The 23932-nt window shown below is 37.5% G+C and overlaps 1 protein-coding gene and 1 pseudogene across 9 annotated transcripts in view; one reads left to right on the top strand and one right to left on the bottom strand.

Moving 5' to 3' along the window:
- Window positions 1-2098: 2098 nt before the first annotated feature.
- The window catches only part of ELF2 (E74 like ETS transcription factor 2), a 96075-nt gene continuing 74241 nt past the window's right edge, over window positions 2099-23932 (bottom strand). For 7 of the 9 annotated variants that reach the window (XM_028144539.2, XM_054717721.1, XM_054717722.1 and 4 more), the window contains 6 exons: window positions 17710-17823; window positions 15852-16025; window positions 10336-10422; window positions 6011-6203; window positions 4842-5189; window positions 2099-4441 (listed from right to left, as the gene is read on the bottom strand). In XM_028144539.2, coding sequence (XP_028000340.1) covers window positions 3814-4441; window positions 4842-5189; window positions 6011-6203; window positions 10336-10422; window positions 15852-16025; window positions 17710-17823 — 1544 coding nt within the window. In that variant the 3' untranslated portion in view covers window positions 2099-3813. The remainder of the gene's footprint in view (window positions 4442-4841; window positions 5190-6010; window positions 6204-10335; window positions 10423-15851; window positions 16026-17709; window positions 17824-23932) is intronic. The other 2 variants (XM_054717723.1, XM_008143594.3) reach the window with 1 other exon arrangement.
- LOC103287867 (ubiquitin-conjugating enzyme E2 variant 2-like) lies at window positions 7357-7851 on the top strand (annotated as a pseudogene).

Genomic DNA, 23932 nt, shown 5'->3' with positions numbered 1-23932 from the left:
TTAAATATTGTTTACCTACCCCAAAGTACACCAACCTGAAGAGAGATCACGACAGCCTTGAGTAAACAAATCTGAACGAGAATGAAAGTCAAAGTAGTATATGAATTTCAGGTATCTAACAATACAGTCGCCAGCCACTTATTGATAGGGACATGTTCTGAGAAATGCGTCATTAGCGGGTTTCAGCATCATGTGAACATCATAGCGTACTTACAAAAACTGCAGTGGTACAGCCCACTACACACCTAGGCTGAATGATAGAGCCTATTGCTCTGTAGGGGAGGGAAATAATGTTCACTCTATCCTTTTAGGTTCTTGTTTGAGACATCCCTGTAATAAAAGATTAACAGGAGAAAAACAAATTTAATAACATGTATGCCTTCTGTATACATGGAGATCCAGGAAAACACTCAAGTAACTTCACCAAAGTGGCTGAGCCACCACCATAAAGACTACAGCTGAAGACAATCTGTTCGCGGTATGGGGAGTCAGTTATGGGAGGATACTAGGAAAAACAAGTAAGAGGGAGGTTGTTATGGAGGGTAAGGAGTAATGGGTTACTTTACTGGCAACATCATTTATTGAGCAAAGAGGAAGAGATTTCAGGTGGATGAGTTGGACATTCAGGAGGAAACAGCCAGGTGGCAATTAGATAAACCCATCTAAGGCCTAAAGAATAGGCTAGAACAATATATTTCGTAGTAGAAACCATAAGAATGGGTGAATTGTCTAATATATTGAGATGATATCATAATAAACATTTAGTAAGAGTGCTATGTGCCAGGCACTCATAAATCCTTAACATATTAACTCACTCAATTCTTCCAACTACTCTGAGAGCCCCACAGACATCAAATGGGAAAGCTGAAGGAAAGCAAAGTCAACTAAGAGTTGGTCATACAGGAGGAAAACTGCAAGAGGGGAGTTAGGGAAAACCAAGAGAATTTAAGAAGGCTGAGGCACAAGATCATGTGAAAAAAATAAAGCAGTTTTGACTTGACCACTGGATTATTGGAGACTTCAACGATAACTGTTTCTAAGTCGAATTCAGACTATAATTAAGAAAGACAAAATGATGGGTTAGTGTTGGAACAAGGGAAAGAAGTAGGAGTGAAAGGGAAGGAGATGCTGAGTACAGAAAGAAGGCACATCTGCCTCTCTGGAGACAGGTGGTGGATGCATGCTGGAATAAGATGGTGTTATAGCAAAGGTTCCAGAGTAGGGGCGTTTACAGCTCATGACCTCCATGTTCCCTAAGAGGTTTGCTGGTTATTTGGTAAGCAGAGTGGTGAAGGTTGGAATTGTTGCTGGAAGATGACCTGAGGACTAAATGGACAGACTGCTGATCATTGTTCACAAGCCTGGTGAGGCTGGAAACTAGACACATCAAGCTATTATTATATGGTTTTCCAATATGCTGGACACAAAAAGCAAATATAATGACCTACAGTTCAAAAGGTTGAAACTAAAAGGCATACACCTGGTAATCAATCACCAGAAGCACTCTAATTAGTATATGCTGTGAACATGTTTCCAAATTTAGACCATAAGTGTACTTATTCTGAAAGATGTACCCCAAAAGTATTCAGGTCGAGAAGTGGAGGAAGCTAGATAGCCCTGGCTTCACTAATTAGAACCAATTAATATAGCATAGGGGGAATTACTCACTAAAATTTAAAGTACCTTTACCCTCCATAGCACATGACATATTCTTAGCAAATGTTACCAAAATCAAAAAATGTCCATGTTTCATGTGCTCAGCACTTGAGGAGGGGAGTAGGTATGATAGAGTATATAATCCTTACTCTACAACAGTATTATGGATGAAATTTCGGTGCAAAAAATACAATTGGGGTGGGGGAGGGGGAGATTAACCAAAGAACTTATATGCAAAACCAATGGGCACAAACAATAGTGCAAGAAGACTTGGGGGACGGGGGAACGGAGTAGAGGGGTCAAATGGGGGGACATCTATAATACTTTCAACAATAAAGATTAAAAAAAATTTTTAAAGAATACAATGATTTGCCAAAGCAGAGTAGGGAATATTTAAAGAAGTAGAATTTGAGATTAACTTTCAAATGTGATAAGACTCAGGTGAGGGTTTTTTTTGAGCTTTTATTAAAAACTACCATTAGGTATGTTTATGGTAAAGATAAAAAGATTACAAAGGGAGCTGTTAAAAAAATCTTTGTCAACTTTAGTATCAGATGAAATGCACAATTAAAGGCCACAAAATATTAAGTATCAGTTTATTTAAATTTCTAAAAGATGTAAAAATAGACAACTTTTATTTGTAATTGAAAGAGCATTAAGATGTAGAGTCACACCACCTAGTCCGGTGTGAAATTCGGAAACTCCTGTAATCCCTCTGGACCTCCAGTTCCTCATTTGTAAAAGAGCCAGAATATTACTTGTTCTTCTAACCTTCAGAAAGTATGATTGAGAAGCAAATGGTCTTGATTTAAAATATAAATTCTATAAGTGTGGCCAACATTAAAATAGTAAATTCATTATGGTAACTAGAACATTATAGTTCACGATAATAATTAGAAAGGAAGTGGCAACATGCAGCTATTTGCCAAATATTAATATAAAGAACAAAACAGAAGTAGGATTTCTTTAGTTGGAAAGGAGAAATAGGACTTATATTCTTAACTAAAATGATGTCTCTATACTAGCTTTTGAATATTGTTAAAAATATCACCAGAGACCAAAATGCAAGATAAATTTCTATATTTCAGAAAACCTACTTGAATACACTTTGAAACAAGAGTACAACAAAATAGAATATACTTCAAATGTTGAATATACAAACTATTATAGTTCAAATTTGAACACTGGTACTTTCCCTCTTAAACTTCAACTAAAAAAAAAAAAAAAGGAAAAAAGAAAGAAAACTCCAGGTATAAAGAATTACCTGACAAAAATTCATGCTGAGCCTTAACTTCCAAGTGACAGGAGAACAGAAACTGATATGTCTGCACAGATGACAGGGCTGAGTGACACAGGCATGTTACAGCAAAAGGCCAGAGCCAACTGTTAATTTGTCCACAATTAAGAAACTGACAGACTTAAACTACCATATAAAATGTTACATGTAAATTCTATAACAATACTGTGCTAGGTACAAGATTTTTAAAATTTTTCTTTTAATAAAAAAAGCTTTACACAAACAAGCCATTAGCTTATTTCAATAAAGAAAACCGAAAATTAGTCTAAGGCCTTTGTTTTAAATCAGCTTAAGCTATATGGTATTTTATTAAAAAATCGCACTAGATCTTTTTTGCTATCCTCTTTCTGAAGCTTTTGGATCCATTCTTCAATTCACATTCTAAAATACCTACATTAGCAGAGTCTTCACATAGCACCAGTTAAGTGAGTTCTGTGTGAACACAGTAATAATTGCTGGTATGCATATAAAATGCATCAAAAATTGCTATATGTAACAATGAGATCACCCATCCCAACCCCTCCCCATTGAAAACTGTAACCTCTTACAGAATGTTAGTGTTCCAAGTCTTAGTGTAACTTGATATTGTAGTGAGCTGCTTGGTCCCTTTCAATCCTTTTTTATTGATGGGTTCAGTTGTTTCCTAGGTAAGAGGCAGTTTTCTGTCAGCATCTCAATATGTAGTTCATTTCCCACTGAAACATGGGATAGGTAACTTATTTCCAGTAGGTTTGATTGTTTTCCTATATGCATTAAAAATGTTTTAAAGTCTCCTTTTGACTTTTCTTGATGACATCCCTTGCAAACATTTATGTTAGTACTATTACTAACAGTCTAAAGTCCACGGCAGAGCTGCTCTTTTATTTCTCACATGTCACTAGTCCTTCCGTTTTCATAGTTACGGGAAGGGCAATAGCTGAAGGGGCACTGACAACCACTACATGGGTCACTGTCTTATTTCCATCGGCCGGTTTTTCTTCTTGTACCAGCTGCAAAGCTTTCACGTCATGTTCCTGCTTTATTGTCACTGCCTCCGATTTAACCTCTGGCCCTTTTATGACCGCACTGATCACTCGGGGAGGAGTCTGGCCAGATGCCTGTTGAGTAGGCACCGATAGCCTCATTACAGGTGCACCATGGGCTATGGAAACAGGAGTAAGTGCTCTCACAGCCAGTGGGGTTCCAACAATGTTAATGCTTCCAGATCCAGTCAGATTTGACTTCGTCTGCAGTTGACACTGTGCAAGCTGTGTAGCTGGGATGGTGATAATTTTGGCAGGCTGCATGGTGATTTTGTCTCCATTTTCAGTAGAGGCTGGCATCACAGTAGGGATTGTCTGAATAACTACCTTTGGAGAGGTTGCTGTTGTTGGACTAGTGCTGGTTATTAATGGTGCACCTGCATTAACTGACTGAACTGCCACAGTTGAAATTTTCTGGCCCAATGATGTCATTACAACAGGAACTTGCATTGCCACACGAACTGTCCTAGTAAATTAAAAAGATTAAACTATATTTAATGATAAATTAGAAATAGGTTTCTTGAGCAAATGATGAATGCAAATACAAATGTACAAACTAGTGCTCCCAAATTTTCCGTATGTACTGACAAACCCCTGACACCTAGAACATGAACTACCATGAAATAAATATATTTAGAAAACTAAAGCCCATATTAAGTTCCATCTAGAAAACCATAAAAATCAACCCAGGTTAAGTGAGACATCACCTACTTTAAGAACAACAAAGTACATTTAAAATATCAGGTACTTTTCAATTCCTGACCAACAGTGGGTTCTTAGAATGCTAATATTGAAAAAAGAACATATCGTTTCGCCAAGGAATTTTCTAAAAAAGCACATACAATTAACAGTTTCCCCTCACTTACCTTGGGGCTGCTGTTGCTGATACAGATGTGGTAGTAGTAGGAGACCGGGACGAAGCATCATGACCAGGGGAAGTGATATTCACAACTCTCGTTACACCCTTCTCTGCTCTGGAGCAGTTTAGAGGAGATGAGTTTTTCCCACCACGAACAGAGGTTGCTTTCAGGAGACTTTCTGCAGATAGTGACACTCGTTCTAACGACTTTTCATCAGCAGCTGCTGCCAAATCTTCATTACAGGTTTCACTTTTGTCATCATCTATGACCACTATGTTTTTGGGCATATCCTTGAACTGATAAACAAGCCTCTGTCCTTCAACCTTGGCAAGAATACCCCTTTGGTAATAATATCTGTAAGGAAAAAGTACTTAATGAATCAAACCACCATGAAGAATGGGTAATAACAGAAACATTCACTTATTTCTGTAAAATAAGGAGCTCTTCCTGCCTGGATTGTTCAAATGGCTGAGAATCTTGAGTAGGAATAAAGTTGGAACCTGGTGCTATAGGCCCTATAACCTTGAGATATATAAAGTAGAAAAAAGTTCATTCTTAAAGGAAGTAATTTAACCTAAATACAGACTATTTTACGAACACTGATAAAAATTCAACTCAGATTTATACATAGATTATAAAAACAATCTGATGTAACATGGAAAAATAATTAATAAGCTGTGCTTAGAAGAGATGAATCTGTGGGATATGTGAATACCGTCACATAAATTATGTACAAGGACCCTTAGTTAGAAAAAGCCATGCACACTACAAGTTTTGTGGTTTCTCAAACTGACAAAACTTGAGAAATTTTCATATCAAGATAAATCCATTATAACAAATTCACAAGAACTGAAGCAAATTAACAATTTGGAAACTTTCATTTGGGTTTCATTTTCTTAAAGGACTGTAACTTAATTTTGTATTATGGAATAGTCCTAAATGCAAAAGCACATTTTTTCTGAAGAAACAGATTTTCCAATCATATTGAAATTTTAAACATCCAGACCAAACTCCTCTCTCCTCATCTATCTCCAAATCTAAGAAGCTTCTCTAGAATACCTCCAAAATTAAGTTATCATAAATAGGGATTTTCACAGCTTCTCTTCAAACAGCTAATAGACAACAGAAAGAGATGTGTAAATTTTGTTTGAAAACTCGTTCCTTCGTGCTCTTACCTCAAAGCTCGTCCCATAGTTTCATAGTTCATGTCTGGCTTGTTCTTATGTTTTCCCCAAAGCTTAGAGACAGCCTTTGAATCCACAAGCTTGAATATGCCCTTTTCTCTCTGAGTCCACTTAATATACCGGGGACAAGTATTTTTATCTTGAAGTAGATCTAAAAGAAACTCCCACAAGTAGGTTGTGTTTCCTTAGAAAACAATGATAGATATTGATTAAAAATTCATTAACATAATTAGAAGCAACTATTTAATTGTGCTGGATAAAAATAAAATCATTTACTACTTGTAAACGCAAATGTACTGTTTCTGTCATTAAGTACTTGACTATATTGGCAATCTTTGAACAGTGTCAAATTGTGTTGTCTAGTAAGTGATATAAAGTATCTTTCATCATAACAAAATTCATAAATATACTTGTTTGCTGCATTTTTTTTTTTTTTAAAGAGAGAGCAAAAGGGAGAGGGATAGAAAGAAACATTGATGAGAGACAGACATCACCATCAGCTGCCTCTTGCATGGCCCCCCCAACAGGGGATCGAGCCTGCAACCCGGGCATGTGCCCTGACCTGGAATCGAACCGGTGGCCTCTTGATTCCTGGCTCAACGCTCAACCACTGAGCTACACCAGCCGGGCTGTTTGCTGGATATTTTTTTTCCTTTCTTTTTTTGTTTTCTTAGTTTTTTATTTTGTTTGCTGGATTTTTTTTTTAATATATTTTATTGATTTTTTACAGAGAGGAAGAGAGAGGGATAGAAAGTTAAAAACATCAATGAGAGAGAAACATCGATCAGCTGCCTCTTGCACACCCCCTACTGGGGATGTGCCTGCAACCAAGGTACATGCCCTTGACCGGAATCGAACCTAGGACCCTTGAGTCCGCAGGCTGACGCTCTATCCACTGAGCCAAACCGGTTTCGGCTGTTTGCTGGATTTTTAAAATAACATCCTATGTATATTTCCAGTTATGGTACTAATATAATCGAGATCCTAGATTTTATACTATCATATATTATCCTAGCCTAGATTTTGAGTTCAATAAAGGCAAAGGCATAATGCATAGCACTAAGTGAACTTAAAACAGAATCATATTTATTAATTTACAGATTTAAACTCTGAGTAAGTTTATTTAAACTTGTATGTTTTTATATATGCTCAAATTCTATGATCAAAATTCATCAAAAAGCATTTATTAATTTATTGAAAAGGGATGTTTCCTCCCACCACATTCCTCTCTCTAAAATAAAAAAATATATATATGCATGACTTTGAACTACATCACTTTCAACTACTATACATCAAGATGTATGGCTGGGGACGGCTGCATCAGGGTGCAGAAGAAGATGGTGGTCTCCATAGGAGATAAAGTTCCTCATAATTTTCACTTGTTGGAAGAACTTGAAGGACAAAAAGGAGTAGGCGATGGTCCGGTTAGCTGGGGCCTTGAAGATGATGAAGATATGACACTTACAAGGTGGATAGGCATGATTATTGGGCCACCAAGGACAAATTATGACAACAGAATATATAGCCTGCAAGTAGAATGTGGACCTAAATACCCAGAAGCTCCTCCATCAGTTAGACTTGTAAACAAAAGTAATATGAATGGAATAAATAATTCCAGTGGAATGGTAGGTGCACGGAGCATACCAGTATTAGCAAAATGCTGAAATTCATATAGCATTAAAGTTGTACTTCAAGAACTAAGACGTCTAATGATGTCCAAAGAAAATATGAAGCTTCCACAGCCACCAGAAAGACAAACATACAACAATTAATTTTAGTGGATCTCAATCTTGTCTTAAATCAACACTCTTCTACTCCTGTTAATGTCTTGATAAAATACCACAATGCAAAATACCCACACATTAAGTAAAAGAATGCCAGCTGGTAAATATGACCTGGACATTTGTTAGAATATTTTTAATATATGCATACACATTGTTTTCAGGTAACAGGAGAAAAAATGCAACACAATTTTAAACAGAATTCAGGTTTACAAGAGAAACAGCACCGTGGACCTGGCGCCCACAAAGCAACACTTGGCTTTCCCCAAGTGGGACACAGGCCCCGCCACTACCCTGGAGCGACAGCCCACCAAATCACAGCCAACACTGCCGAGACTCCATGGCGCAAAACGAAACCCACAGCCCAACCCAGCCCAGCAACGGTGGCTGTAGGCACCAGGTAATGACATCACAAAGCAACGCCTGGCTTCCTCTCCCTAGCAACTAGCCTCCTTGGGGTTTCTTCAGCCCAGGAACACGACTTGCTTTACAGCCAGGTGCAAACATTTTACACTTGAACCAAATGTCTGTGAAGTGTTTTCATGTGCCTCATCTCATTTTATCCTCACAGAAGTCCTAGAGTAGGAAGATAGGCGACTCCGTGGGATCCTATTTTCTTTTCATTAGCCGGAAAACGAAGATTTAGAAAGCTTAGAAACTTGACCCGACTGAAAAGAAGTAAGAAAGGGTGGACCTTGAAAATGACTTCAGGTTTGCTCACTGCGCAGAATATAGTCAAACACTGCTGCAGTCAAATATTTTACCCTTTGTTCTCCCTACGTGATCTACAATAATAATCTGCTTTGTGTTGATATTTACTGCTGTGTTGCTGACAATTACCTGAAAGAGAAGTTGGGGTGCTTCACTGGGCTGGAAAAAGTTTAGCTAAATCAGAAAACAGGTCTAATTAGGCAAGTTTATTCTCTATATATAAAAGGCTAAGCTGACTTGCACATGCACAATACACATAAAGCTCTCACTGGCACCAGTCACACGCATGTGTTTTGATCTGTCATTGTCAATCATGAATTTGGTTGACACTTCTATTATAGAGAAAGGGCAAATAACGATATTAAAATATTTCTTCTAATTAATTTCCTTTCAATGTGCATGCATTTGTGCACCGGGCCACTAGTAAATAAAAACACAATGATCCAATTATTGAATACTGGTCTGAAAACATTTATTCACGGGAAGTGATCAATTTTTAACTATTACATTACCAGAACAAACCTGAAACCATTAAAGTACTAGAGGCCCGGTGCATGAAAATTCATGCACTGGAGGGGGGTCCCTCAGCCCGGCCTGACCCCTCTCACAGTATGGGAGCCCTCAGGGATGGGAGGCGACCCAGCAATCAGGGGAAGGCGACGCCCCCATCACACTTCTGCTGCTGCCACTGCGAGCAGCGCAAGCCTCAGCCAGCCCTGGTTACCTGAGCCTCAGGTGGCCCTGGGCGGCTGGGCAGCCGCCATCCAAGGCTTGCCTGCGCCTCGGCCAGCCCTGGGCGGCTGGGGGGCTGAGGAGACTGGGGGACTCTGGAGGCAGGCGCGCGGAGCGGCCAGACCCGCCTGGGGGTGGGCCCAGCCGTGCCACACACCTGCTGCCCCGGCGGGTCTGAGGGGACTGGGTGCAGCCATCTTTGAGGGCATGACAGTCAATTAGCATATCCCCTCTTTATTAGATAGGATTACTTGACATCAACTTACCCAATAAATTAGGAGAGCATAGAAGGTAAGAGGATTGTTGCTATTTTTATTCGTAATGAGAATATACAAATTCTAAAGCAAAAAATGGTAAATTTTTGTTCTGATTCCTAACTGACATGACTCAAATTTGGTGACTGGGAAATTGAATTCAGCTTGCCTTAAATTATTTACTGCACAGCTTCTATCAGTTAAGAAATTGTGTATCAAAAATGTCTTAGTTGTAACCTTCATTCAGTTCTATGTGGCTCTAGATGAGAATGCCTGCTGTTATACATACACATCCTCAAAGGCTAACACAGGCCAAATAAACGAGGCATGCAGCCCGTGGGCGGGGAGTTTGACATGCTTGCTCTAGAACAATAGCTCTTAAGAAGGGGTATACATCATATTGCACTTAAGACCTTTTCCAAAGTGCCTACCCCTTTGCACTCCCCTCATGTATCCATGGCTACAGAAACTCAGGAAGACAGGAGTGAGCATAGAGTTTGAAAAGCTCCTTGTTAAGTACTACTGAAGACAGTACTGCCCAGCCAGGGTAGCTCAGTGGTTAAGCATCAACCAGGAGATCACAGTTTGATTCCCTGTCAGGGCACATGCCTGGGTTATAGGCTCAAACCCCAGTAGGGGATGGGCAGAAGGCAGCCAATCAATGATTCTCACCATTGATGTTTCTAACTCTCTCTCCCCCTCCCTTCCCTTCCTCTCTGAAGTCAATAAAATATATATATTAAAAAAAGATAGTACTGCCACATGGGCACATACTAGAAATATTTCAGACTGAAAAAAAAAAATCATCTGGCCTCCATAATAGCCTTCCCCAAATTACCTTTTCCTTCTCTGGGTTTCTTCTTTATACCCAACTCAGGAGACCCATTGGAAATTGGTGATTGCTGGGTCTTCGGTTTACGGCCAACTGAAAAAATAAGATAATGAAACCATACATTAAAAACAATAATAAGCATGATTAGCAGATTCTTTGATAATACATTATTCATGAAGATGAATTTGTATATTTATATAAGAAGTCTCACTTAAGAACATTAAAAGCACTTCTACAATTTTAGATTAGAGCAGTTAGTTGGTAGTAATCTCAATGTATAAGGCAAGTCAGGTTCTACTAACCTACTATTTACATGGTCAGAGCCTCAGTTTGCTAAACTTTTCCAATAATGTGGCAATGGAAACAGATTCTACTGCAAACTTTTTTTGTTTTCCGTTCTAGATGATTGTTACCAAAAGCTTTACCTAGTTACTGCAGAGGACCTGATAATCTCACAAGCCCTTTGAGTTCAAATAAGAAAAGGTAAAAACTATTATTTTTAAACACTCTCTACTGCTCTGAGCCAATCAATTCACCAGAATTTAAGCATAAGTGTTTAAATTTTCCTCAAATATGCAAGTACACTATAAAGGTAAGAAAATCTTCCAACTAATTATGTCATATGTCTAGTAAATGTTTGTCTTCTGTGTTTTTTTTTAATATATTTTTATTGATTTCAGAGAGGAAGTGAGAGGGAGAAAGAGAAACATAAATGATGAGAATCACTGCACACCCCACACTGGGGATGAGTCTGCAACCCAGCGCCTGTCCTGACCAGAAATGGAACCATGACCTCCTGGTTCACAGGTCCACGCTCAACCACTGAGCCACGCAGGCTGGGCTCTAGTAAATGTTTATGTCCTTACTCTTGTTTCTCCTTGCTTCTATCAGAAGGCTCCCTCAGACTAGCATCCACAATGAACAGAAAAGCAAGAGCTATACTTCTCTACCCTAAAGAAGGCATAAGCCTGAAATGCACTATATTCAATTTTCATCACTGATGAATAAATGCTGGCAGGTGAAGAGAAGCCTCCACAAAGAGGTTGGGAATATTCACATATATTATCCAGTAGTGGGAGATACCTTCAAAGATCCCAGGTGGTTGCCTGAAACTATGGGAAGTACTGAACCCTATATATACCATGTTGTTTCCTATACATACATACATACATACTTATTCACTTAAAGGGAGCACTTTAGAGCTTCTCTTTGGCATACCTCAAGTGCCAGCATCACTACTTTAGTGCTTTGGGGCCGTTATGAAGTAAAAATAAGGGTGACCTGAACACAAGCACTGTGATACAACAGTCAATCTGATAACAGAGACAGCTACTAAGTTTAATGGGCAGTGAGCATATATACAGTGTGGAGATACTGGACCAAAGGAGGATTGACGTTCAGGGATGGAAGGCTCAAGGTTTCATCACACTACTCAGAACAATCTGCAATTCAAATCTGATGAATTTCATTTAATATGTTCAGACCTGGGTTGACTGTGGGTAACTAAAACAGAGGAAAGCAAAGCCAAGAATGAGGAGACTGCTGTATTTTCAGATTAAATACATACACACCTTGTTTTATTATTCTTGGCTTTATTGGGCTTTGCATATATTTGCATTTTTTTATGAATAGAAGATTCAGAGTCAAGCAAGTCTATTGGCACCATTTTCCCAACAGTAATTGGCTCACTTCGTGTCTCTGTCACATTTTGGTAATTCTCACAATACTTTAAGCTTTATCATTGTTAATTATGTTTGTTATGGTGATCTGTGATCAGTGATCTTTGATGTTACTACTGCTGTTTTGGGGTGCCATGAATCACACCCACATAAGCCAGTGAACTTAACTGATAAACGTGTGTGTTCTGACTGCTTCCACTAGCTGATCCCCACCTCTCCCTCTCCTCAGGCCTCCCTATTCCCTGACACAAAATATTGAAACTAGGCTAATCCTACAATGGCTTCTACATATTCAAATGAAAGAAAGTCAATCAGCGCAGCAAACTTCATTGTTGTCTTATTGTAAGGAATTGCCACAGCCACCACAACCTTCAGTGACCACCACCCCCATCAGTCAGCAGCCATTAACAACATGGCAAGACCCTCCACCAGCAAGAAGATTCCAACTTGCTGAAGGCTCAAGCAATGGACAGCATTTTTTAGCAATAAAGTGTTTTTAATTAAGGTAATATACGTTTTTAAAGCTATAATGCTATTTATTGCACACTTAATAGTATAAACGTAACTTTTATGTGCACTGGAAGCCAAAAAATTTGTGTGACTCACTTTATTGTAATGGTCTGGAACTAAACCAGTAATATCTGAGGTATGCCTGTATATTATTACAGATTTTGTGATTGTCATACACCTGGGATTTATGATGTCACTCTACTCTTCATTAGCAAGGACTATTTTCAACCAAATAAAGAACTAAATTAAAGTACCTCAATTTATATCTTCAAATGCATAGATACTGTGATCTAGGACAGTGATGGCAAACCTATGACACGTGTGCCAGCACTGACACGCATAGCCATTTCTGATGACATGCGTAGCCATTTCTGATGACACACGGCCGCTGAGGCGGCCGCATGCCAAGGATAAAACATTTGCAAAATAATGTTTTTTCCTCAAAGTGACACACTACCCGAGTTATGCTCAGTTTTTTGGCGAAGTTTGACACACCAAGCTCAAAAGGTTGCCCATCGCTGATCTAGGATTTCATTATGTTAATTCTAATCAATAAGAAGTATGCTTTCCCAAAATAAAAACGGCAAGTTCACTGGCTTCCTTGTTAAAATAGAACTTAATTTCTCAATGTAAATGATATTTATATGAACAAATCAATCAGTAATAATACAAACATCTTTACTGTATTCTACATCACAAAATAGCCCACTTCCTTAATGGAAAGGTTAGTCCATAAAGGCTTACTTTACTTTCTTATAAAGCAACATTTCCCAAACCACATTACTTAAGAAACAGGTTATTCATCAGTAGGAAAAGGTTTCTCCAGTCAAATAACCTTTTTGGAAAACCGCATGCTATCTTCCCTTTGAGATTCACAACACACATCAGTATATTACAAGCTCTGGAAATACAAAAGACCATGCTATTAAAAAATAACCTACTTAACTGTATGTCCCAAATGTACTTAAACACAAATAAATAAGTAAATAATGATGTTATATGTAATTCTTAAATTAAGGCCATCTGTTTTTTTAAATATATAAAATCAAAATTAAATTTGCAAATTATTTCCTGGTTTATATCAAACCACATAGGTTAATTCCACATATCAACTGATTTATTTAGAGGTCTTGGTACCTACCCTAAATGATCCCAGCTTTTCATGAACTTTTCTATCCTCTTATAAACCTAAAAATTTCTTAAGTATTTTGTCACAGCTCCCATTGGATGCAACCAGCCAAAGGCTACAGTGGGCAGTGGGCAAACAAGGCTATTAATATGTATGTCTTTTGCTTTTAAACATTTACAGCAAGAAGTGATTCTTCCTTTTAAATTCTGTCATGTATTCATACCTCTCTCAAGATACATATAATCTGCCCTAGCTGGTTTGGCTCAGTGGATAGAGCATCGGCCTGTGGACTAAAGGGTCCCAGGTATGATTCCAGCCAAGGGTACATACTGGGGTTGTGGGCTCGATCCCCCCAGTAGGGGGTGTGCAGGAGGCAGCCAATCAATGATTCTCTCTCATCATTGATGTTTCTATCTCTCTATCCCTCTCCCTTCCTCTCTGAAATCAATAGAAATATATATTTTTTAAAAGATACATATAATCTACTAGAGGCCCAGAGCACGAAATTCGTGCACTCAGCAGGGAGCGGGCCTAAGCCATCAGTCGGACATCCCTAGCGCTGCCACAGAGGCAAGAGAGGCTCCCACCACCACTGCTGCGTTTGCCAGCTGTGAGCCCAGTTCAGGACTTCTGGCTGAGTGGTGTTCCCCCTATGGGAGCGCACTGACCACCAGGGGGCAGCTTCTGCATTGAGAGTCTGTCCCATGGTGGTCAGTGCGCGTCTCAGTGGCTGGTCTTTCCGCTGTTTGGTCAATTTGCATATTGGCCTTTTATTATATAGGATATTAGAGGCCCAGTGCACAGATTCGTGCACCGGTGGGGTCCCTCGGCCTGGCCTGCACCCTCCCGCAATCAGGGACCCCTCGGGGGATGTCAGAGGCCCAGTGCACGGATTCAGCCCGATCCTCGCAGGCCAGGATGAAGAATCCGTGCATTGGGCCTCTAGTATGCATATAAGATCATTGGTTAATCTCGTCCCGCCCTCCCTCCTCCACCGTTCCATCTGAGATTCATCAGTCTGTTCCATGTTTCCATGCCTGTGTGTTGAGTGTCTACCCCCTGGTGGTCAGTGCGCATCATAGCTACCGTTCGAACAGTTGAACGGTCACTTAGGCTTTCATATATATAGATGTATTATGAGGGAAGGCACTCTGACCTAATCTTCATTGTATCCCTCACAGCAATAAGCACAGACCTGGGAACATCACATCAATTTGAAACACTTCTAATAAAGAAAAGAAAAACACCATTATTTTTAATAAAAGTTTTCCTTTAAAAAAAAAAAAAAAGTTTTCCTTTATTTTTGCCTGTTTTTCCCCCCATTCTAAAATGTGAAGAAAGAGGAATTGGATGAGTACCAATATGTATAGGGCAGGCATCCTCAAACTACAGCCCGCGGGCCACATGCGGGTGTTTTTGCCGTTTTGTTTTTTTAATTCAAAAAAGATATGTGCAGTGTGCATAGGAATTTGTTCATAGTTTTTTTTAAACTATAGTCCGGCCCTCCAACGGTCTGAGGGACAGTGAACTGGCCCCCTGTTTAAAAAGTTTGAGGACCCCTGGTATACGGTATCATTTCAAGTTTTACCTTTGATTCAAATAGGAAAAGGGTCCACTTACTGCCCATCTCCTCAGGATGTTGGAGATGTGCTGGAGCCTTGTGCCCCACCTACCAGGATCAGGTGAGTGATGTCCCAGCAGGAGACAACTAAGTGGAAATACTCTTTCTCTTTACCCCACTAGTGAGTTTATTTCACTTATATGTCCCTACTGGCAATCTTGGTATTTAAAAGAAGGCATGGGGGGGAAAAAAAAGTATCGAAAAAAAAAGTTGTGCTTTTATTTTCATGTCCACAAAAGAGTAGGAAGACAGGATTATGAAAAATAGTGAAAGATTAAATTCCTTTTAAAAAAAGTAACCAAGTACCTAAAAGGACCACAAAGTAGACAAATGTGCAGTGAATCTCTGATTTTCCTTCTGTGTGTCCAACACCCATTATGATCTCATTTTCAGGCAACTACTTTTAGGGCTTAAATACTAACTCCTTTTAAATAGTATGAACATGTTAAAATACAAAATGAACATCTCAATTTTTGATTCTTTGAGAATATCTAGTTAAGATAACATCAATCATAAATCTACAGTATATATTTCATACAAAAAATTTCACCCACCCTTCCAGAAATTTTTAAGTATATTCTACCTTTTTTCTTTTTCATTGGTTCGTGGCTATCTGGTGATGTAGGAATAGGAGAGGTATCCATTGGTTCAGATTCTTCAGTTGACACCTCCACTACAGTTTCTGTAATGACATCTGGCCTCATAGCAGCATGGATAAATTCTGGAGTTGATACACAAGGAGGAACAAACACTTCCACTATAAAAAAAAAGTTGAAAAATTAAAATTTCCCACCCCCATTAATGCTTCTTACTGCGGACAATTCAATACTTAGTAGAGGTGAGGTTTAATAATTCATCAAAGCAGGATAAGAACTTGAAGTTAACTTGCTGAATATGCAATATGATCTAAAGTATGTAAGAAAATAAAATGCAAGAAAAATCAACTTAAAGAAAATGTTAATCCTCTGGGTAAGAAGGGGAGATGAGTAGTCACCTTCTGGTCTTCACACTTTTATATACAGAGTGGGGCAAAAGTTTACAGTTGGTCATATGGAAAAAATACAGTAAGTAATAAATATATTTCACATACTCACAACTGTAAACCTACTTTCTCCTCACCCTATATTTTTAAGCTCATTGTAGATAACTACATTTTTTTGACAATTGGGAAAATATTTGAAAATAAAATGAGTTCTTAAATACTTTCCATCCATGTACCCATCATTATTTTCTAACTAGCTAACTTATGCACATAGTATAAAATTTAAGACATTTAATAAATGTGATTTCAGTGATAAGCACTTATAATTCATTTTAAAATATGGGGAAAAAAAGGAAAATATGCCCCTTACAGCCCAATGAATATCTTTTTATATTTAAAACTTTATTTAATGAAACAGCCCTAAATTTTGGGTCACTAAAACAGTAAAGATTGCTATTTGGCACTCTATTACATAAACAATAATGTTGTCCCAGCTTTCTTCCAATGTGCATAAATAATCAGGATGACATTTCTATTTCAATAAAGAGATAGTTAATACCTACTCTCATGGATTAACACACTGACCAATATGTCCTAATTTTCTTCTCATACTTGTGAATACATAGGATTCCTATTTTACTTTAAAAGTCTGGTTACTCTTAGTATTTATTGTAAAGTCCTATAAGAAGAAGGTCCAGCCCAGACGTGTGGCTCAGAGGTTTAGCACTGACCTATGAACCAAGTGGTCCCGGTTTAATTCCCAGGCAGGGCACATGCCCATAAATGATTCTCTCTAATCATTGATGTTTCTAACTCTCCTTCCCTCTCTCCCCCATCCCTTCCTCTCTCCGAAATCAATAAAAACATATTTTAAAAAAAGGAAGAAGAAGATCCAAACTTACTATATCAAGTTAAATTAATATCGGAATATTAAAATTAGGGTAAATGAAAATTAGGACAACATAACTCTCAAAGGCAGCCTTAAAGGAAAAAAGGGACCAAAAGAAAAGAGAATCTCGCAGCCTGAAAGGGAGTGGTGGAAGCTTCCTTCCTCTCTCCATAATAGATGGTCCCTGGAGTCACTTTATCACAGAATAAAGAATTGAAGGTGGTCATAGGAGGCAACCACCCTGCCCCCCTGCCACCCCATCTGCCATTCACTTAAGGACTATTGTACAAAGGTTTATAAATTTACCAGAGTTAAGGAAGTAAGACATGATAGGCCTAAATAGCAACTTAATAAACTTCTGTCTATCTACACTGGGCATTCATTTATTATGAAAATTAAGTATTTAAGACTTGGGTACTTTGACAAATAAAGATCAAATACTGCTGTCACAGGTATTCATATATAACAGATCTTGAGAACACCAACAATGCCCCTGTATCTTAAAAACCATTCATTCTAGATACATGAAGTGATGTGACAGGTTTAATATAAATAGGGTAGTTCACATACCAGGACTTCTTGAATCCCTCAAGCAGGTAGGAGATTCCATATGAAGCAGGGCTTCAGCAGCTTCAATTGTCTTATCTGTACAGTGTGCATTACTGCTATGAACTGATGCTTCCACTGGGGGGAAAATAAGTTCTACTTAATTAAAAATGCACTGAACACATTACTAAATTAAAACACACTGCTGTAGAAGACATAAATACAAATTAACTCTTATGGGCATAACTCTAAATCACTGATACACATTAGTTTATGTAAATTATTTACAGAGATACTTTAAACACCAAAACAATCTAGTATCCTCACTTTGTAAAATGAATGTTAGTTAGTATAAAGTAACTATTGAGATTATTAGCAATTACTGAGAAATTTCTGAATCTTATCCAAAGGAAAACAAAGAAAAACCCTTAAAATTTTAAACCTGTATCAATTTTAGGCGCCAAAACTAACTTATGGAGAATAAGGATGGTTGTGAATTAACAATCCTAAAGTCAATTATATATTTTGATATACTGTTACTAAAATCAGGGGTCATGCATATCAAAATTAGTCAGAAACACATATTTCTAAGTTACTTTAATTAATTAGTTAAATTCATACAGACCCTCCTGGGTTAGTGCATTAGCTGCGGCACCAAAGCATGTGGGAATTACCTTCACAATAACCTTGCTCTCTCTCCTTCAGGATTTTGCTAGGTGTTACCCAAGAAATTTTTTTTAAAAGAGTTTTTATGGGTTGTTTTGTTGTTTTTCCCATGAATCTTTTTCTAATTTTACCACCTTTTGTAATCTCTCCTTGAACTTAGTTTATTGCTTTGCTGATTGAATTATTTGTGAAGCAGTAAAGTGTACAGCAGAGGTTTGGACTTCTAGGTCTAAGAACTTGGGTTCTATCCTCTGCCACTTACACCAGTAATTTCTGTTACTAGGCCAGCAATTTAATGCCTTGTAAGTCTGGGTTTCCTAATACAAAACAGTAGTATTCCTTACCTCACATAGTTGTAAGAATAAAGTGAGGTGACTCCCATAAAAAACATATACATAGATAAGAATTCAATAAACTCTTGGAGATCAGAGTGGCTATATTAATTCATCTTCATATCCGTTTTAGTTCCTAACAGAGACCTTTCATATAGTAGGTAGGCAAGTATGTCTTACGTATTGAAATTTAAGAACAACCCAATGACCCTACAGGAAAATAGGCAATTCAAGAACAAACTTATTATCTTAACGAAATATTAATTTCACATCCTGACTTAAAATACTGAATGTTTTACTTGGTGAAAGGTTCTAAAAACAGTTTCTAATCTTCTAAAGGAACTAAAAGAAAGTATTTATACAAATTCCATAAAACCATATTATAAATCCACAAGCTCTACACACTAAAAATATGAATTTTTTAAAACTGTTTCCAGGAAACTTTTAATTGAAAAAAAAATTCACTTGGTCTTAAAATTCCCCAAATGCTCAGCCTTAAACACCAGTCATTTGGAGAGCATTTATTTAAAAAAATCCACTGACTGTTTTTACCACCTGTTGCACATCATCCACACTCTCAACCAAGGTACTGAGTCTCTCCAGTTGCTCTGTCCATTTATGGAAATCTGCTCAAAGCTGACCGGTTCCAGAGAGGCAGCCAAACCTCTAAGTAAATCTATCTTTAGGTGACCCTGCTTACTCTTATCTGCAGCTTCACTGAAGCAAAGGATTCAATCGGTCCTTCCAGCTCAACTTTAAGGAACTAAGTATTAGTAAGTATAAATATACTGCAAGTCTCAAGTATATTTTTCAAAGTACCTCCCTATAATACTCACATACACTAAAGAACCCTGTTAAGCAAATTCTCAAGTTTTTAAAATTTATACCAGGAACTTCATTCTCTTCAAGGTCTGCTTGTGTTGCAACTTAGCTGTTGTCTTAGCTGCTATTAATAAACCATCCAGAGTAAACTAATTCCTTATGTAATTGTATTCATACCCTAAAAACTACCGTATTAAAATCAGAGCTTCAAGTATTTGATAATAATACAGCAATAGAATTTTATCAGATTTTCAAGCTATAAAACAAATGAAATATGTCTAGCAATTAATACATTATGTTGCCAAGTTCTTAAGTAGTTTGAGGTACATTTTCAAGACCATAATTTCATATTAGTTATATCAGTAGAAATTATTCTTGCCTATATTTCTGACCTCAACATACTATATTTTCCCAGAAAATTTATATTTACAGATTAAAACAAATAAAATACATACAAATTTAAGAAGAAAACTTATTTATTCATACTTTAAATTTAGGATGAGAATATACATAAATTTTCTAATGAAGTATCAATCAGAAGATCTAATATTCTTATATACAATCAACAAATGGTTGTTGAGCATTTCTCACAATGTACCAGTGCCTATGCCATAAAACTGAGGTAAGTGTAACTAGATCACTGGCCTCGTGTAGCTAGAGAATGACAAAACATAAATGGAAGTAAAATATTTCAAAACTAAATGAAAGTGCAAAATTAATTTAAAGTTACTCTGTAAGCTAAGTTGGTTTAAAAGGAGTGATTTCTTTTTTTTAATGCTTATTTTATTTTTTGTCATTTTTATTTACTAAAATAACCCTAAGCATCTATTTAAGAAATGAACACCTAAGAACTCACACTTAGATCAATTTACAGCAATGTACCCATGATAGTTTCCAAGAATATTTCACCCATTTTGTAAAAAGTGACACTATCTTTTCCCTTTTCTTTCATTGACGTAAGTCAACAAGTCATTTTTATAACAGAAATTTAAAAGATATTTCTCCTCTTCAAGTTTCTGTAATTTTTAAAAACTTTTTAATACTAGATGTTCTGCTCAATAATTCAAACACAATTTAAACTAAAAGTTTTACACAACTCTTAAGGATAAACATAAATTTAACAATTTTGTGTAATCAAAGTGAGCAAACTATAAGCAATTGCTGAAAATTCCTTTTTTCTCGCTTAAAACCTGACTTGCTGGAGTCTTTCTAAACCTATGTATAAAAACTGTGGGAGAAAATAATAAGCAACTCATTTTAAAAATAGAAACAATGAAGCTAAAAGTAATCTAAGAGATACTTTCTAGTTAACACTAGTAGTTGGTGTTGCTGGTAAATACTCCTTGAAGAAATAAGTCTACCAAATAAATTTCAAAACTATTTTAATTTTAATCATAGAGCCATTAAATTTGCTTATGCCTTCTTTTACCATTGGTAAGAGGTCTTCTTGTTCCATTTCTAGCTTTCTAATCAACTGGTGTTTGTATGGTAGATTATTCCAGACTCACTCAACAGCTGTTACTAAATACCAAACTTGGTAATTAAGTCTGACAAGAGACATACCTCTCAGCTTTGCAGAAGAGAATGCTGGCAATGGACCTAGTTCATAACAATGTTCTTAAAAGTCAAAAATGTAACTTAATAGCAATTTAACTTGAGAGCAATGGGAAAAAAATCAGAAAACACTTCATTAGGTGATAGTGGTATCCCACAAGCAAGACCATAAACTAACATTACAAGGTCATCAGTCAACTATCTGACCTACCACACCTTATCCTCTAATGCCCCAAGGCTATGTATGACATAACGGGTGAGTGAAGAATATGAATGAATGCTATGAAAAGAGGGGAAAGATAAAGACCTGGGACACTCTAGTCTTTACCTGTTCCCCGCCCCCCCCCCCCTTTTTAATATTTTATTGATTTTTTACAGAGAAGAAGGGAGAGGGATAGAGAGCTAGAAACATCGATGAGAGAGAAACATCGGGGTCCACAGATAGACGCTCTATCCACTGAGCCAAACCGGTTTCGGCTACCTGTTCCCCTTTAACTTTCTCATCAATAGTTGTTATAAGGTTGAAAAGGGAAAGAAAATGAAATTATTTTCTAAAGTAGAGCTGTCTGATAAAAACATAACATGAGCCTGGCCGGCATGGCTCAGTGGTTGAGTGTGGACCTATGAGCCAGGAGATTGCGGTTTGATTCCCTATCAGGACACATACCCCAATTTCGGGCTCAATCCCTGATGTGGGGCATGCAGGAGGCAGCTGATCAATGATTCTCATCATTGATGTTTCTCTCTCTCCCCTACCCTTCCTTTCTGAAATCAATAAAAATATATTATATATATAAAACATGAGCTACATATAATTTTTAAATTTCCAGTAACCACATTAAAAGCAGGTGAAATTAATCCCTTTCATTTAACCCAGTATATCCAAGATAATGTCATTTCAACATGAAATTGACAAAGTTTTCCACTGCTTCAGTTTTTACATTTAAATTAATTAAAAATTTTTTAAATTCAGTTTCTAACCCACATTTCATGTACTCAATAACCTCATGTGGCTAGTGGCCACAGTACTGAAAAGTGTTTACTAAATAAAACTATATTTCAGCTTCTCAAACTTTTTTGGTAAAAGGGCCCCTTTACATCCAATTTAAGGACTGCCAAGATTTTGTATGTATAAATAGTTCTATGTGTATTTATATTATTTAAAATTAAATCTATCAAAACTTCAAAATATTTATTAACTCATTTAACCCAATACTTGTAAACATAATACTTTATGCAAAATAACCTTTCCTCTTTTTTTTTTAATATAGTTTTATTGATTTCAGAGAGGAAGGGAGAGATAGAAACATCAATGATGAGAGAGAATCATCACTAGGGATGGAGCCTGCAACCCGGGCAAGTGCTCTGACCAGGAATCGAACTTCAACCTCCTGGCTCATAGGTCCACACTCAACCACTGAGCCAAAATAACCGTTCTAAAACAAAAAAATTTAGTGAGTATGAGTAGCTTTGTTTCACACTTTTACAAATCTTTTAAATACATGGTGGAAAACAGGTGAACTCTTATTTGCTTCTTCATTAAGTATGTTGGAATATCAAGTCATGTAGCCTCCAGAAAACTCCTCAGAACACTTGTGAAAGTGAAAAATATGTAATGTCTTAGTATTATTATGAAAACAATTTTGACTTCACAGACTCCCAGAAATCCCAGACCAGAAATTTAAGTTCTTAAGAACTGCAGCTGTAATTTTTATCAAATGTAATTATATAATAAACGCCCAAATTCTATCCCCATGTTTCTGTAAGTTTAACTTCTAAACATAAACATCAAAGTATCCATTTCCATAAGCACAACAGTATTTTGTCCACTTACACATAAACGATTTTTTAGGTGTTTCATAAATATTTCTTTGCAACCTTTTGAACATTTAATTTACAGGTAACACAAAGAGTTTAAATAATTACCAAGAACACTCTCATGCCTGTCCCTGTCCACCAACCAAATTTGTTTCTGAAGGAAATTGTTTTGTTGAATTATCCTGATTGACTACACTAATGTTACTCTTTAACTTAGTTTTTATATGATTTTTAGTACTAATGCTGCAATGAATTCTGAAGAATAATTTCTTAAAACACATTTACAAGTAAATTTTTAAAAAAGTTAATGCCAATCCTAACCAGTTTGGCTCAGTGGATAGAGCATCAGCCTGCGGACTGAAGGGTCCCAGGTTCGATTTCGGTCAAGGGCATGTATCTTGGTTGTGGGCACATCCCTAGTAGGGGGTGTGCAAGAGGCAGCTCTTCGATGTTTCTCTCTCTTCCATGTTTCTAACTCTCTATCCCTCTCCCTTCCTCTCTGAAAAAAATCAATAAAATATATATTTTTTAAAAAATTAATGCCATTCTTGCCCTGGCCTGTGTTTCTCAGTGGTTCAAACTTCGGCCTGTGGCACAGTACCTAGGTTGCAGGTTGATCCCCAGCCCCAGTAGGGACAAGTGCAGGAGGCAGACAATGGTGTGTTTTTCTCACATCAATGTTTCTCTTTCTCCCTTTCTTTCCTTTTACTCTCAAAAATAAATAAATAAATAAATAAAAAGAATATCCTCAGGTAAGGATTAACAAAAACAAACAAGTTAATGCCACTCTTTGTTTTATTTCAACACTAGAGGCCCGGTGCACGAAATTCGTACACTCTGGGGGTGGGGGTGGGGGTTTCCCTCAGCTTGGCCTGCGCCCTCTTGCAGTCTGGGAGCCCTCGGGGGATGTCCGTAGGGAGTGGGCCTAAGCCGTCAGTTGGACATCCTTAGTGCTGCCTGCAGAGATGGGAGAGGCTCCCGCCACCACCGCTGCACTCGCCGTGAGCCCGGCTTCTGGCTGAGTGGCGCTCCCCCTGTGGGAGTGCACTGACCAC

The sequence above is a fragment of the Eptesicus fuscus genome, chromosome 6, assembly GCF_027574615.1.
Source record: "Eptesicus fuscus isolate TK198812 chromosome 6, DD_ASM_mEF_20220401, whole genome shotgun sequence".
Taxonomy (NCBI): domain Eukaryota; kingdom Metazoa; phylum Chordata; class Mammalia; order Chiroptera; family Vespertilionidae; genus Eptesicus; species Eptesicus fuscus.
This window is presented reverse-complemented; position numbering and strand designations above follow the sequence as displayed.